The 17,915-nt window shown below is 43.0% G+C and overlaps 1 protein-coding gene across 1 annotated transcript in view; it reads left to right on the forward strand.

The window, feature by feature from the left end:
• The window catches only part of LOC123666774 (transcription factor BCFI-like), a 33,031-nt gene extending 15,673 nt beyond the window's left edge, over positions 1-17,358 (forward strand). The window contains exons 3-9 of the mRNA XM_045600830.1: positions 7,063-7,172; positions 7,742-7,965; positions 10,603-10,666; positions 15,175-15,386; positions 16,295-16,459; positions 16,565-16,700; positions 16,808-17,358. Of these exons, the coding sequence (XP_045456786.1) occupies positions 7,063-7,172; positions 7,742-7,965; positions 10,603-10,666; positions 15,175-15,386; positions 16,295-16,459; positions 16,565-16,700; positions 16,808-17,100 (1,204 nt within the window). The 3' untranslated portion in view covers positions 17,101-17,358. The remainder of the gene's footprint in view (positions 1-7,062; positions 7,173-7,741; positions 7,966-10,602; positions 10,667-15,174; positions 15,387-16,294; positions 16,460-16,564; positions 16,701-16,807) is intronic.
• Positions 17,359-17,915: the final 557 nt, after the last annotated feature.

A 17,915-nucleotide genomic window follows, 5' to 3' on the forward strand; every position in this document is an offset into this window, starting at 1 on the left:
ATGTGGAACGATTACGTCGAGATATCGGATCGGATTTACGTGGTTCTTTCTCTGTTCGATGTGAAATTTGCCACTTGGTCCTACGAAAACTACTTAGTTCGACCGGGTTAGTTTACATTTTATGAGTACATTTATTCACTTGGACGATGTAATTTTCACGATGCTTTGTGTATGGCTTTTTTTAGGGGAAAACAAAACAATCTATTATATACGGTAAAATGAAAAAACTTTATTTAAAAAATGACTGTAGCTAGAAACTAAAAAGCAAAAAATAGCTGAATAAAGATTTGATTTGAAACATATCTTCTTATGTAAACCTTCTTACTACCATTAATATAATTGTGTTTGCTCGCAAACGAGAAAAACCGCCATCAATTACATCGACAAGTAATACAACGTAGGTAGACGAAAAAAATTAACAAACGCACTAGTCGTGACTATGATTTTCGAGTGTTTCCCTCGATTTCTCTAGGATTCCATCATCAAATCCTAGTTTCCTTATCACGGTACCACACTTGAGATATCTCCTTTCTAACAAAAAAAAGAATAATCAAAATCGGTTCATAAACGACGAAGTTATCTCCAAACACATTAAATATATAATATATACAGTTTTATTGAGTAACCTCCTCCTTTTTTGAAGTCGGTTAAAAATACTATTAATTGTATGTGCCCTCTACAGATCTACTGATGGGTTCGAAGTCCTTGCCATGACTTCTTCTAGAACAAAACGACCCGAGCGTAGAGGAAATTTCATAACAGTAACTTACCAGTATTCATATAAGCTGTTGACTGCCTCTCGTAGGTAGCACGTATGAAGAGAAGGCGTCTTTAAAATTATGTATATCTTTAACATGTTATTATTTGCTTTTTAGTTATTGAAGTCGGATTTTAATCGTAGTTTTTTATTAAATTTAAACGTGTGGTAAAATGTAGCTGTGACAATTGTTGCATAGCTTGAATCAAATGATACCTCAGTAGATACGTAAGCATGTAATGTTTCTACTCATGAGGTTAATTGTTCAGACTACAGTCAAAGGCTTACTTTTGAGAACTACAATGTGATGACGATATGTGACTGAGCTAAAATAACTCATATACGCGAGCGGCGAGGCTGGAGGCAGGTGACGCGGAGGCGCTAGCGGCGTGTTTGCGCAGCCCTCGCCCAGTTTTTGTTCGCCTCTAACGCGCTATTTTACACGTTTTAAGAGCCCTTCGGATCGTTTCTAAATTTGTACTATTTATTTTTTGTGTGCGTCGAGTGACGTCTTAAGTGTCTCGAAATGAGTTATTTGTATAGGCTCTTAGCGCTGCGGCGCGGGACCGTGTCGATGATGCGCAAATACGGCCGGCCTCGTCTGCGCCGGAATATATACACTTTTTTGTCTGCGACCGCGTGACGTCAGTACTTCCGCCTCAACTCGTGTCGATAGTGGCCCGTACGAGGCGGAGGCTGCGTGCTAATGTCCGTTTCTTGGTGGTCTGTCCGGGGTCATCAAATTACTGCATTGTTAGCGTGAGCGGCTGTGGTCCCTCGGGAATTGGACCGTCTGGACACCGGCGTCGTTCCTGAATTCGCGGAAGGAAGGGCTAATCACACGCGTCGGTGCAGGAAGCGCGCTGCGGGCTGGTCGCGCCGGGTGCTCGCACGTGCGCGGGTCACATTAAGTCGCCGTGTTAGCTCGTCTCCATACGTCACAGTCGGACGTCCTGCGGGCGACACAGTTCTCTGCACAAGCAGTAATAAGTAATATGCAACAGAATTCAGCTCGGACGCGGAATGCGGGCGTCTCGTTTTATATAATTTTTGCATCGTTTGCAACGCGCTTTCACTATTGCAAACACAAATACAACGACACAATTGGAACTGATTTGATTCAAACATCATTTCATTAGACATAGCGTCGGCTAATGTGACAACATAAACGTGATATGATTATCTCTTCATATTCTATACTTCTGTATAATAACTGATTGGGGTAGTGATCACAGCCACTGGCTGCACACGCGTTCGCGAGCTTTGTTAATAGTCATACACACACATCAGCCTATCGCAGTCCACTGCTGGACATAGGCCTCCACAATTTCGCGTCAAAAATGGCGTAAACTCATGTGTGTTGCCCATAGTCACCACGCTGGACAGGCGAGTTGGTGACCGCAGGGCTGGCTTTGTCGCATTGAAGACGCTACTGCCCGTCTACGGTCTGTGTATTTCAAAGCCAGCAGTTTGATGGTTGTCCCGCCATCGGTCGGCTTTTTAGGTGATAGTGGAACTGTGTTATCCCTTAGTCGCCTCTTACGACACCCACGGAAAGAGTGGGGGTGTATTATTTACTGCCGTAACCGCACAGCCTAAGTTATACAGATATCTTCAACTCTTCGTTTATAAAACAAGTACGTCCTAATATTTCATGTTATATCTCACCATTTGATACCTTCACAAACAGAGTCGATTTTATTTACTCGTATAATGCAAAGGTACAGTCTATGATTCAGTGATGCGGTGAACGAGGCCCGTTGTGCGCACGCGCTGTATCCGGGTTCACGTGCAGCGGCGCCCGCTCTGCGACCGAGAGCGACTGTCAACAGCTCACACGGCTTGTTGAACGATTACTCCAAATGTAATCTGTGATAAGGGACGTTACGTGGAGCACTAGCTCACCAGCGCACCGCGAGATTCCTTCATGTCTGATCGATAGTTTTTGATAATTTGGAAAGGTGTTTGACAATGAAGTCTTCCTCAATCAGCACGCGTTTTAACACAAAATAAAAAGCTTAGCTCGTAAAACAAAACAAGTCTTTCATAATCGTAAAAGTATTAATAAACGAGTTTCTACTCAACGTTGCGTCCGTTGCAACAACATGTCGTGCAGCCTACCCAGTACCTGCGTACGTCATCAATAGGTAGTAACTTCTCGAGCCTGTTCTTAGTCGCACTATATGTATACCTACTACGAGTAAACATTGCGCCGTTTGTTGTAAACTTCTGATGTAACGGCGTCGTGCATGGTAATGGAAAATGAAGTTAGTGCACGCAAATGAATGCAAGCGGGCCGAGGGCGCGGCGGGGGGAGGGGCGGTGTGTGTGCGTGTGTGTTCGAGTATGTGTGTTCGCTCGTGTGTGTGCAGCGATAACGCGTCTACTTCCGAAACGTTCCGAACCATTAGACGCGCGCTCCACTTGTCTCCGCTCCGAATAACTTATAATTTGACAACTTGTTGCTAACACGACTCAAACGTTTCAACTAATTAATATACGATGAATATACGTTTCATTTAATTCAGTTTATTTAACATATCTCTATAAAGAACACCACTAACGATAATCTTATTAGAACTTTTATATTCTATTTGCGAGTTGAAGAAAATTAAAACATAATTCGCTATATTTTTCTAAAAAGAGTCAAAAAATGTTTGTTTTAATGAACGTGTTACTGGACACGGTTGTATCAGGCTTGCTCAAAAGATGTTTCGAGAACGAAATCAAACATGAGCTGTTGCTAGTTTAGGTCGAGTAAGACTTTATGCAGAAGAGCACCAACAGCTACTCAGTTAAGTTTCTTGTAATTTTCGCATAATATATGCTTAGAAACAATTAGCTGCAAAGCTGTGTCGTACATTATTAACATTTCCCATCAAATATTAAGTCGGTTATTCCGATTATAACTGAATTAGCTTTAGAAGAGCTACTCGTTATCCTTTTTTAAATGTTATCGCACCACTGCGCATATATACAGAAAATTCGTGATGATAGATATTAGCGTAACGCAGGGATAGAGTTTCAATTTCAATATATTTATTTACTACTCTCGTTGTATACAAAGGTCTAATTCTTGTTTTTGTTTTATTTTTATTATTTTTATACATAATATTACAATGTTTAAGATCAAACAAGAACTCTACTAAGGCGCTGCTATTTTACATTTCAATATAATTATGTAAGAGTGTGTATACAAGTATGTGAAGGTGTATAGTGTGTATTTGGTCTAATGAGGTCCACGATCCGACCAACACTTGTCCAAATCCAGGGGTCCAAGAACTTTCAGTTGGAATTACTAAATCGTTTTGCTGGCCTAGAAGAATGTAAGTCTGTCGACGATATTAACATAAGGGTGGTTCCGTCCACAAGGTAGGGTCCAAGTTCTTTAAGACACCCTACAGTGGTAAACTCTAAGTTCTCTCTGAACGTACCCTCGGTCCCATGAAGGAAAGGCGTGAACTGTGTGTCCGATCTCCGGCATCCATTGTCACAATACAGGCGGCTCCATAAAGTCAGCCTGTAAGAAATTAGAGAGGCCCTTAGCCAACTAAAAACAACAAATCACCGGGAGATGGTGGTATCACAGCAGAGCTACTAAAATCTAGAGGCAAACTCCTTCTAGTGGCGCTCCAAAAGCTGTTCGATACCGTCATCAGTAACGGAACTACCCTGGAGGCTTGGAGCAGAAGCGTAGTGGTTTTGTTCTTCAAAAAGGGTAATAGAGCCCTATTAAAGAACTATAGGCCCATCGCGCTTCTGAGCCACGTCTATAAGTTGTTTCCGAGGGTCCTTACTAATCGCATTTCTCGCAGGCTAGACGACTTCCAGTCTCCCGAACAAGGCGCATTAAAAGGCTGCAGTACCATGGACCACATACATATGCTGCGTCAGGATATATAGAAGACCTAGGAGTATAATTTTTCGCAGTGTATTGCGTATGTAGACTACTGAGCGATGCTGAGTCGGATCGACTACCGATACATCGAGGTTTTGCAGTGTTTGTACAAAGCCGTAACCATGACAGTTCGAGTACACTGAACTTATTCCACTGCAGAGTGGAGTTCGACAGGATGATGTATCAAACTATTTGATTGCGATTTATTAATTATGGAGCAGCGTGGTGGATTAAGCTCAAATCCTCCTCCTGAGAAAGAAATCTATGCTCAACAGTGGGATATTACAAGTTGAATCGAAGCAGCGATACGATAAAGTCATACTGTCCGGCTCGATGCGGCCCTTACTTTACTTTTTAATCTGTGAACAAAACGACGAACATCGACTTTATGATAGTTTTAGGCTGTAATTATTTACAAATTATTTTAAAGGTTTACCAGAAACTTTTTGGTTACGAATCAATCTCAAATTAACAGTTTATTCAATAATAATAATAAGTAGCTTGATACTAGCGAGTGAAATAAGTTACTATGTATCACACAACCGTCGCGATGAGGACCGACAGCGACCTTAGGTTTCAACAGGACATTACGAATTTCAGTAAAAAAACCACTCTAGAAACCAGAGACGCATCTGTTACACAAGTGAACTAGTAGCGACAACTCGTGAAGCGATTTTTAAAGTTTAAAATGCGATATTTAAAATGAATGAGCAATTCGTACTTTTAACAGACTTTCAAAAAAGAAGGAGGTTCTCAATTTAATTGTATTTTTTTTAATGTATGTTACCTTCTAACTTTTTATTGGGTGTATGATTTTCATGATTTTTTTTTTTTAATTGAAAGCTAGCGCTTGCAATGTAGGACTACATTTAAATTGAATCATATTGACGAGTACTTTTCGAGTTATCTCCCATAATACGTATTTAATTGGTTATGATTTCGTCTATCTTCTTTGTGTTACTTATTGATGATTTTTTTATATATAAAAGTCGACAAACAAGCGTACGGCTCGCCGACACCGCTCCCGCCGGCAAAGGCGAGGTCCCCGCGTTCTGACGGCTCGCACGCGCCTAGGCGCGTCGTGGACCGTCCGTAAGCCGCTTCAGCGCTCCGTAGAGCGCCTCCTCCACTTCGACGACGCTCTAAGCCGAGGTGTGATCTCGCTAGAAAACACCCTTAGGGCGTGCGTTTTCCCCGAGCCCTCCCAGAGGGCTCCCCTTCTTCCTTCGCGGCCGGTGTCTACAGTACCCGGCCCTTCTCACCGGTGACGCTGTAAAGGCCGATAGGGCCAACAGCACGCTACAATTCGAAAAAAAAAGTACGACTCGCCTGGTGGTAAGCAAATACCGTAGCCTATAGACGTCTGCAACACCAGGAGCATCGCAAGCGCATTGCCGACCATACCCGCAATTCCCCCAAGAGCTCTGGTCATCTTACTCACCAACAGGAACACAACACTGCTTGAAAGCAGTATTGCTTAGCTGTGAATTTTTGTAAGGTCGAGGTGCTAACCCCATTGGGCTGCTCCATTTTTTCTAGCACGAAATTTCCCGCTCTGCTTTACATCAGTTAAATGTGTAAATCGAAGGCGGTTTTTTTTTCATTTATGTTATTATACACAGATGACAATGTTAAGTTATGGCTAGCAACAGTAATGACACATCTTACCGAGTCGAGTCACCCCGGACTCGGCCGCACTCTGAACTTTGAGTTCCAACACACACACATACATACATATTACATTATGTACATTATGTGTTCAACGGGTGCTAGTGCGACGTATGTAGCCGCGTACGTGTGCACCTCTTATCCGAACTGTTTATATTGTATTGACTTGTAATTTAATTATTGTTTTATTTACTTGTGTTTTTATTTTTATCACCTTATTTTTATTTCGTGCGCGTCTCATTAAGTGCACCTAACGATCTGAGTTCTTAATTTTAACTACGCTTAAATATTAAAGTAGTAAATGTCTTGTGTCTATTATGTGCTCAAACCTAACTGATTATTTATTTTCCTACAAACAAACGTTTGTCTCCAACAATGAAAGCACACAAATGTACATAATATATATTCATTATTGCACTTAAAAACACATACAAAATATTAACACAATGTCAGTTGGCAAGTGCGAACATATCTCTAAAACAAATCTTTACCAGTTTGCCTGTAGGAGTGAATGATTGTGTTATCGCGAGGTATAGTAGTGCGAGGGAAAAATCTTACTAGATAATAATTACGTTTTACTCAAAGAATGATCAACGAATATTACAAATCCCTCCGTATTTACTACGAAGGAAAAGAACACAATTATTTGAACACACATTTATGAAGGTCGTATTCCTAGTAAGCCTTGTAACAGCATCGCGACGTGTGGTCAGTGTTGATAGCTAGTGTGTGTCCCCAGCGGAGGCGGAGGCGCGGTATATTCGCGCTGCGCCTACCCGAGCGCCGGTTCGCCGTACTTCAGCAACGGAGCCGAGCTGGCGCAGCCGCAGATCTGGACCTCCGCCGCAGGTGAGCTTCTCCAATTCATACCCTATTTGTCTATGTGTTCTTGTGGTAACTTAAACCGTAAACCAAAGTATATACTAACTTTAATGTGCATCCTGGTTAAATTTATTTCAAATTACTCTGCAATCTTGACGGATTAGATTTTAACATTTGAGAGATCTTATTATTGTTTTATATTTTTTAAACAAATAGGTGCAAACAAAGTTACGGCCACCTGATGGTAAGCGGACCCCTTAGTCTATAGACGCCTGCAACACCAGAAACATCGCAATGGCGTTGTCGACTCTATTCCCGACCCCCTCCCAGCAGCTCTGTCCACCTCACTCACCACAGGAACACAATACTAATTGAGAGCATTATTGTTTAGCTGTGGTCTTCTGTAAGGCTAAGTTACTTCTCCAGAAGCGTTACTCCAGATTTTGAGTTGGATATTTCCTGCTGTGCTCTGTTTAATGGAATTTCTGTTATCTAAATAAATCTTCTAAGAACAAACAGACTTTTGTTTTAGCTATAAAATAGTGCCATTTTAATTACAAACTGTTCAGCATCTAAGTTCATGTCCTGTACCGCAGGGGGTTCTCCTAGCTACGGCACCGCCAGCGGCGCCGGCTCGGTGCTGAGCGAGGAGTACGAGGCGGGCGAGGGCGAGGGCGGCCCGGGAGCGGGCGGAGGCGGGGGCGGAGGCGCGCTGCCCGCCTTCAGCGCCCGCTTCGGCGGCGCCTTCGCCAGCGCCACCTCGCGGCCCTCCACCGTGTACGGCAGCCCCTCGCTCGCCACCAACGCATACGCACAACCCGTAAGTACATCGAACTACTGCATTCTTACCGAACGCTCCACTGACGATTCCTGCTTATTCTACTGTTTGAAGTACATTAAAGAGCAGGTATGAAAGAGTCGGGAAGAGTGACGTTTTATTAACTTCATTTCAGCAGTCCTACCGGAGCTAAATTTCTGATTGATAACACATTAACAACAAGCTTAATGCTTAATTTCATTACAATATAGATATTATCATAGGTATTAAAGACATATTACTTTTAGGCACCTTATAAATATGCCCTCGTAATTGTAGTTACATTTGAAGAAAGGCTGATAGAGTAGATAGATAGATAGATATCTATTGTAATCAAAGACTTTTTTGACATTTTCTACTTTCGTACATATAAACAAATCGTATCTACTACCTACGCTTGTGTTGTCAAGTAAATTATGTTTTGTAAAAACTACAAAACAAAATTCACAATACCAAATTGCACGTCTATGTACATCGGAGCGTCAATACAAGTAACCATTCCGGTAAAATAATTAATTCACGAGCCGGTAATGTTCTTGGCGACGCCTCGTTTCATTGAACCTGGCGTCGGAAGCAGGTTCCGTCGGTGCCGCTGATAACGACCGCGCGCAGTCACGCCTGACGACGGCGCCACCTCCACCGCGCCTCGGCGGCCTATCTGTGTCGCTCACTACGCGAGCTAGCTTCATGCAACCAATTACGACCGCTTGCATCATACGACAACTATTTCTCTAAACGACAAATACCTTCAGTAAATTGTAGCAGTAATTACTCGGCAATGCTTTAGCTGATTATTGTCAAAGGATTTTAATCGTAGATCATCAGAATGATTTAGATGATGCGTTGCAGCGATGGTCACAGCAATTAAAAGATGCACTAGTGATCACGGCTGAGTGAGTCTGCACATGACAAATATTTGCATACATGCGCATGTTGGCCATGGCGTATATGTTGCCTACAGCAAATGTTTTCAGACCACGACTACTTTTCACCTCCTCCCGTCACATTCTCATATCCTCTCGGATGCCGTTGAGTCTGACTCATTGTAGTTAGGAGTTTCAAACCAATAACAAAAGGTTCGTGCAATTTAAAACCCATTAGATATTGCTGAGCAGGGAAGTTAGATGCTCAGTAACTTAGTCACTTTCGACGTACTGCGTAAATGGCAAAAAAAGTTTCGGGCAATACGTCAAAAGAAATTCCAAAGGAAATAGATAGTATTGCTCCGTCAGATAAGAGTCCATTTGTGTACGAAATCCATTTCAACGATATTTTGTACTGCAAATGGGTCAATAGTCTTTTTGGTTTGTTCGTACGATCGGCGAAAAAAATACTAGGAAATTATGTATATAGCGAAGAAGGTGAAACTGAATCCTAATATAGAGCAATGCCTACATTTTTGTTACACATCATTGCAAATCATCACGTCCTGTTTTAAGCCTTTGTATTCACATTACAAGTAGACTTGATCTCCGGAACTATTACAACTTTAACCAGCTCATAGCTGGTACCTATTAAACTAGGTCACCTGAGCACTCGGTATATACTAGTTACTGGTTAAGATGTAAGCGTTGTTTATCGCTCGTCATTCTACCTGAGTGTGCGGTGACTGGCGACCGGAGCTTGCAACAGTGCCGTAATATCGGTAACTCTGAACTATAAGTGACTAATATTGTAAGCATTTCGTTTTACATCTTCATAATAGAGCTAACCATAAAAGTTTAACAAGGCAAATGAATTAGTTCTTAACTAATATACATGTTACAATTCTTAACTCTTTTGAAGATATTGATTCAGATAAACATTCATTTGTGTTACGTTTTTCCACATATATTTCTTTTCAATTTGAACTTATGACTCAATTTGATAAAATGAGTCATCAATTGAAGTCCATAATATGGTAATCGTAACACAACTTTCAATTGTTGTTACGGTAAAAGATATATAGAAACTAAATGTCACAATGAAATGTAGTTTGACTAGCCGTTGTTTACACAGGTAGGTATACCTAGCTATGTAGCTCAGTAGTTAGTTAGTGTCTATGATGACGCCAGAATAATTGTCCCTCGCGGCTTCACCCACGACAGATGTGTGCGAAAAAGACTTCGTTGCAGTTCGAGCTGCGCGATGGGTTAACCTCTAATCCTTCTCCTCCATGGAGAAAGAGGCGTATGTCCAGCAGTAGGATTACAGGCTGAAAAAACCTACAGCACTTATACTCGTACTTCTAGGATCATGACTGTGATTACCGCATACCGTTTTATGCTACAGATTTTACAGATGCAGTACATATAGAGAGACAGATAGACAAAAAATCTAATCTAATCGTTTTGGGCTCTCATAAAGTACTCTATAATTCACTTTTTCTTAAATGTCTCCTACATATACTTAAGGTGATAACAATTTTATGATATGTAGACACGCTAATGCAACATCGGTTTCATTTCAAAGTTGAAACACTATATTTTGAACCCAGAAATATTGTAGAGTACCACTCTACATACTAGAATATAGAGATAAGGTATAAACTTTAAACATTCGCTACAGTCTATATATATATGTTTGTTTTTGTTATTGTTGTTGTTTCATTTATGCAATGTCCGATGTATTCACTAAGAGAGCGCTTTCCTCGTGTTCCAGGACGTATGGAGCCTGGACGGCAGCCGCCGGCCGCAGCTGTCCGCCGCCGCCAGTCTGTCAGCGAGTGAGTACATCGAGTACCATTCAAATATTTACTAATTTTTGTATCAATATGAAGTAATTAAAGTAATTAAGCTGTATCTATAATTTGCGATGACGAAATAAAAACAATATCGTACGATGTTTGTTATAATGAGCGCGATGAGACGCGAGATTTCTGTTTATGAGCAAATACTTTGAGCATACCATGGACCGTGCGCCGGTGGCGACCAGCGACATGTGTCGTGTGTCGTGTGTCGCTGGTCGCGCACCGCAGGACGCGCTCGCCTGCAGCGCGCGTGATTCACTACACTTGTTTACAATCTCGTTCTTTGTTCATTTGTCGCTCCGTTCAAACAACGAGTTAAACTTTGACAATTGTGCAAAAGTATCGGTCGCCCGGACTTGTGAGTCAACAACGAGTTCACTTTTTATTGGTGTTTGACGATGTTATTGTTTTAGTTAACAGAGCAAATGCATCATTACAAAACGAGAGTATCAGATAAGCTGTTAAAGCGTGAAGCAAGCGAAAGTATATCACGTTAAATTTACCAGCTCGTTAAATCTATGTAAAGTTCAGTGGAGGATGCACCGCGATAACGCGAGCGAGTGCGTGTGCGTGTGTCGTCTCGTGTGTGTACGTGCGTGAGCATGTGTGCGTTTAGTATTTTGTTTAGCCGGGGTCAGGCGATAGCCCGCACTGTCAAAACTTGTTATAAATACCCGGTCATTATAAAAAGTGAAGCCGTATGATAACTCATCTCGTAGCGCGCGGGCGATAAGCGCGATCATTGTTATGTCACTATCTATAACCGACTTTTTTCCCGCATCCACTTGAACCTTCGTCCGTCCTCGAGCGAAACGACAGCTAAATTTCAGTTTTGTGGCCCATTAAATAATTAATTGCTTTTCTTTGAAACGTTACTCCGCCAGTTAAGTGCTCGAACTGTTAAACTGTAAATATGAATAAATATCGCTTTTTTACACCAACATTTTTTTTGAAAACATAAAATTTAATATAGCTGAAAAGATAATACTGTCTTTATTTTATGTCAAATTTCCAATAATTCAGCAGTATCTTGGTGACGGTTATCGCCGTCGAAAGTGTCTTCGGCGCGCTCGAGCGAGACCATTTGAAATGCAAATAGCTAATTTAAGTATCGACTCTAGTGCCGCGCTCGGTTCAATATAGAGTCGTGTTTGCGTAGGTCCCGACAAAAAACGATGTCCTCTTCAAAATAAACTCGTTCCCTTTTAAGCGCATTAAAATCGCATTCCATATACGGCGTCGGATAAGGCACGTGCCGCGCGCAAACAGCGCGACGTCCGGCGACACGCCGACCCCCTCCCCCCGCGCCGCACCCCGCGCCGCACCCCGCACATACCCACGTACGCCGCACGCACCCGCGACACAAAAAACAATATGTTGTCAAACACTAGGCCTGTGCCCGATGGTGCCTTTCGCTCTGAAGAAAAACATTGACCAAATATTAAAAGATAATTTTTTTTGAGGCCATTTTATTTGGTAACTTTATTGTCGTATTGACTTATCGGAGATGGTGCAGACAGCGTCGAGGCTATGCAATTAAATAATTTATGTAAAACGTTTAACATATGAAAATAGTTTCTACGACTAATGATAGTTTTTATCAAATTGTACTTTTTAACTGCCACAACCCGAATTTTCGACGCATACCTACGTACTGCTACTGCCATTACGCATACAAAAGTTAGCTCCTGTCCGTAGCCCGCGCCTCTTTTGCTCGTTATCGCAGAGAAAGCTTCGCTAGGACACAATTAACGCCATTAGGGCGAGCCTGCGCGCTGACGTCACTGAGCTTTCAAACTCGCTAGCGTCGATATCGGTCGTTACAAATCACCCCGTTACGCGTCACCAGATTTATTGGGGGTAATAGTTTAAGGTTTTTTGGTACATTCTTAAGTCGCTTGCGCAGTTAATTTACTAACTATAAAAATGTCTTAATGTTTTGGTTGGTTTCGAGAAACTGAAAAAAAAAACGGCTGCTCAAATGGAAAGGGTTTTGGAAGTTTTGGCTCTAAGGGAGAGAAACAAAAATCGCTACGAGATTTACACTTTTTTAAGCTATAAATATGAGACATAATTGTAAGGCTTATAATCTATAGGTACATATAAAAATCAATCGTTAAAATATATGTTAGCGCATAACCAATGGACGGCATCACATTGGGTCATTTCTTTTTTAACCGACTTCCAAAAAAGGAGGAGGTTCTCAATTCGACTGTTTTTTTTTTATGTTTGTTACATCAGAACTTTTGACCGTGTGGACAGATTTCGACAATTTTTTTTTAATCGAAAGGTAGTGTGCCAATTGGTCCCATTTAAATTTATTTGAGATCTAACAACTACTTTTCGAGCTATATCTAATAATACGTTTTTACTTGACGCTTTTTTCGTCGACCTACGTTGTATTATACCGCATAACTTTCTACTGGATGTACCGATTTTGATAATTCTCTTTTTGTTTGAAAGGAGATATCCCAATTTTAGTACCATGATAAGGAAACCAGGATCTGATGTTGGGATCCTAGAGAAATCGAGGGAAACTCTTGAAAATCCGCAATAACTTTTTACTAGGTGTACCGATTTTGATAATTCTTTTTTTGTTGGAAAGAAGATATCCCTAGTTTAGTACCATGATAAGGAAACCAGGATCTGATGATGGGATCTCAGAGAAATCGAGGGAACTTCTTGAAAATCCGCAATAACCTTTTATTAGGTGTACCGATTTTAATGATTTTTAATTCAATCGAAAGCCGATGTTTATCATGTGGTCACATTTAATTTTCATCGAGATCTGATAACTACTTTTTGAATAATCTTTGATAATGCGTTGTTACTTGACTATTTTTTCGTCGACCTACGTTGTATTAGTCGTCGATGTAACTGAAGTCGTTTTTTTTTTCGTTTGCGAGCAAACACAATTATGTTGTATTCGTTTTTGTCAGGACAAGGTTTTAAAAAAAATCTATACATTTACGAAAGTAATTATAGCGGTAAATATGGCGAACCTATAAAGAAACATTTTAACAAAATAGAAATAAAGACGTTTACAACTTTACATCGATGATTTTGCATAAAATCTGGTTTTAAAACTGCGATGAAGCTAGTATTTGAAATAGTAATAAAATAGTAAAACATCCGTGTGAACGGCACCACAGCCCACCACACATGGCCCTCCGCCGGTAACTCGACACGCCGCTCGTGTCACACTCCATGATAACCGGCCAATGTAAATCATTATTAAAAATTATTACGACACTGTTCAGTCTGTTTTCCTTTACCTGTTACGAAATTGGAATCGACCTATTTGAAAACATTCATGGCAGTCGTCTGCAGTCGACGATACTATCATTATTATTATATATTCTCACGAGCCGGTAAACTACAGACCGCTATATGCATTTTCTTGAGCATTTCTTTGTTTTTGTTAGAAGTGAAAATTTCTTAGAATTATTGTGATTTGTAACTCGAAAGGAAAATGCGTCACGATAGAGAAAGAAACACATAAATGTATAGGAGAGAATGAGATGGAATACATTTTAGTTAAAAAATATGTCTAAGGCTACTTTTCAGAAGTTTCAATTTTGTCGTGTGTGAATTGCACACACGCATCAACAAACAATTCAACTCCCGTGTAACTTTCATTCATGTCATATCTTGGAAGATAGATTTACACAACTTATTTCTTATTTCTTTGTAAAAGTACATCACCTCCCGAAGTAGCCGAGAATATTTTCATTAATAAACTAAGAGTCAACTTTGACGAATTAATCAGTCAATCAGTCGAAATATCTTTTTTTACAAGAAGAATTAGGCTGTGGAGGCAATGGTGTGTGTGAGGAAGTATGTTTAAGGAATATGATTTTAAATTTACGATCTTAAGACCATATTGCACTCAATAGGTTCTTTTGAGTATTTGTGCAGCGGCAACAGAGCACAGCTATGTGGCCGCCTGCGGGTATGAACAATAAAGCGATCAACCGCTATCGAAGTACGGTATTTTACGACCAACGTTAGAACGCTTAACGTTTCTCTAACAATGATTCGTGTACGTTTGTAAAGCAATAAGTGCGAGCGGCCGACCGGCGGCGAGTGGAAACATGAGAGTATGGCGCATTCCCGCGAGTAGCGCGCGCACTTCCGAGTAGCGGTCGCGAGCGCGGACAAGTCACGCGCGGCCTTGCGCACTCAGCAGCTCGCCTGACTCACCGGCCATTGCCAAGGCTGCGAGCCTCCGCGACGCCCGGACACTGCTGACCGAGAGCGCTGACTCGGCCGAAACCCAAACGTTGCAACAATATGACTCGTATCGACATCGTATCCGAACGAAGCTTCTATTTGTGCTCGCTGCGCACCCGAAATGTTATGCTCAAATTATTTAGTATTGCGCTCGCTAAGTGAGAATGTAACGTATGTGCTCAGTATAAGTGGGACGCTCGGGCGGCGAATGGCGAGGCGGCGTGTGCTAATGGTGTGTTGCGCATGCGCAGTCGAGACGGCGGAGTTTTTCACGGAGGGTCGCGAGTGCGTGAACTGCGGCGCCATCCACACGCCGCTGTGGCGCCGCGACGGCACCGGGCACTACCTGTGCAACGCGTGCGGCCTGTACACCAAGATGAACGGCATGAACCGGCCGCTGAAGCAGCCCCGGCGGCTGGTACGTCAGCGGCACGCGGCGCACGCGCTGGCGCCCGCCCCCGACGTACGCAGCCCTCGCTCGACTAACCCGCGCCTCGCGCCTCGCCCTGCCTTGCCCCGCCTCGCCCCTCGAGGAATCCGCGCCCGAGCGTCCCCTACCGAGCCGAGCCCGCGGGCCGCTAGCGCGCCGCGAGTCACTACGATGACGCTTGACTGTTGGTTACAGTGGCCGGCGCGGAGGGGGCCCCGCCGGGCGCGGATTTCTACAAGGGCTTCCTGTTTAACGGCGTCGGGACGCACGCCTTGCCCGCTTCCGGCCAACTCTGTACGCCCGCGCTCGCTGTCTCATCCCCCGACTACAAATCGAAGAAAGGGGTATGTTCGCCCCCTTCCCGTCCTTCCTGACCCTTCCCGTGATTTACCTCACCTTAGTCCCAACTGTTGTTTGAGTGGCCTCTTTCTATTACACTACGAGCATTAGTGTTGTAAAGTGACCCCACCCAAGTTCACCACCCCGATCCTTCGAGTCCCTCTAACATCCTTAACTCACTCACAACTTTCACTTCCATATCATCATTAACAGAAGTAATTATTCATTTACTATCATACATCGCTTGTTGCTATCTCATTCTCTTTCATTCATACTGACCGAACTACGTCCGAGCTATTTGATATGTTTGATTTGTAATAAAAATAAATTAAATAAGTTTAAATGTTTCTCAAATAATATACAAATATTAACTTTAACTAATATGAGAGCAAATCTCCAGCAAACAACTCGGACCTACTGATTATTCATGGCTACAATATTTTGTGTCGTTTAATCCAGTCCTCTGTCAAAATTTGTGTAAATAAACCATTTGAGAGTAAACTTTTCGATCTTGGACATGTAATAATAGTAAATGACTTGTGTGAAAACGGACTGGATTGAACGGTTCGCCGTGCCTGTCTTGACCGGCGCTCGCGCTGCAGATGGGCACGAAGCGGCCGGGCATGGCGTGCACCAACTGCCACACCACCACCACGTCGCTGTGGCGCCGCAACGCGCAGGGCGAGACCGTCTGCAACGCGTGCGGCCTCTACTACAAGCTGCACAACATCAACCGCCCGCTCGCCATGAAGAAGGACTCCATACAGGTGAGGCTCTCGTTAAACTACTTACACAGTTACACTCAGATCTTTTTGATAATTATTCTTGACTTGTCATGCTAAAATGTATGTATGTGTGTATTGGTTTTTCAGACTAGAAAGCGGAAACCGAAGAACAGTATGAAAGCAGAGAGGAGTATCAGCAAAGGCCTCATGAACGCGGCGCACGCGGCGCACGCCGCGCACAATACGCACTCGGTCGCGTCCGCCGTGAAGATCGAGAACCTTCGTGAGTACTGTCTCTATGTTTCACCGTACTGTGACATCTACATTATAGTTGTTTAAGAAGGGATCTCGACGGTAAAGTAGTCTAACCTGAGGTCACTCGCTCCCCAGTCGAAGGAGGCTCGGGTGTCGGAGGTGCGAACGGCGCGGGTTCGGGAGCGCGCTCGCCGCTCACGCTCGGTTTCTACGTGCAGCAGCACGCGACCGTGAAGCTGGAGGAGCCCCCGCCGGCGCACGCGCACCACGCGCACCAAGCCCACCAGGCGCACCAAACACACCAGGCGCACCAGCCGCACCAGGCGCACCACGCGCACCACTCGCAGCCCTTCTACGAGGACGAGTACCGGCGCGCCGAGCCGCAGGAGCGCCTCGAGCGCGCCACCGTCGTGTCGCTGGGCAGCTGAGCGCCGCGCCCGGCGCGCTAGCGATAAGAATCTCAGTCGTTTAAGTTTAGCTAATCGTAGAGTAGCGGACGAGAGCCGCAGTCCTCGCTAGGTGACCAAATAGAGGCGACGCGGCGCCTCCTGTACATACCGCGCCCGACGCGCCTCGCGCCGATGAACTTGTGGTCTGTCCTATTTCTTACTAGTTTTACGATGTCGTAAAAATCTTTTCTATTAACTTTTCGTCGGCGGTGCCCGAGCACTAGCATTTATAGAAAATGACTTAAGTGTTTAGTATGATTTTTAAATAGACCAGTACTAATGTAGGGTAACGTTCGAAGTGGGCGTCGTGCGGCGGCCGAGACGGAACATATTATCGTTCGCGCGCGGCGCTCGTTGTGGAGCGACTGGGTCGCTAATATATTATGTTACAAGATCTTAAATGTCATTTGTTAGAATCTCGTATTCAATATTTAACGTATGCTATTAATAACAATACAAGCGGAGCTTCATCTCATCGCGTAGCGCGGGCACGCGGCGCTCTGCCGGCGCTCGCGACCGTCGCCGTGTCACTGTTACCAAATAATTATTATACCTAAGTGTAAGTACTATAAGACTGTGCCTAGGCATTCCTAAAGTTTTGCATTCCTACATAGTTGTACGAGTTTAGTTTTTTATACCGTAGATAGCGCCGCTGAGGCTTGTTATAAAGAGAAGTACATATATTCGATATTATTGTGTGTTAATTTTAATATATTTAAAAAATCCATGACTTCGCATACATTCCACGAATTTATAAACGTTTAATATTGTATATTGACTCGGTGAAAGATAGA

This window comes from Melitaea cinxia, chromosome 2 (assembly GCF_905220565.1).
Source record: "Melitaea cinxia chromosome 2, ilMelCinx1.1, whole genome shotgun sequence".
Taxonomy (NCBI): Eukaryota; Metazoa; Arthropoda; class Insecta; order Lepidoptera; family Nymphalidae; genus Melitaea; species Melitaea cinxia.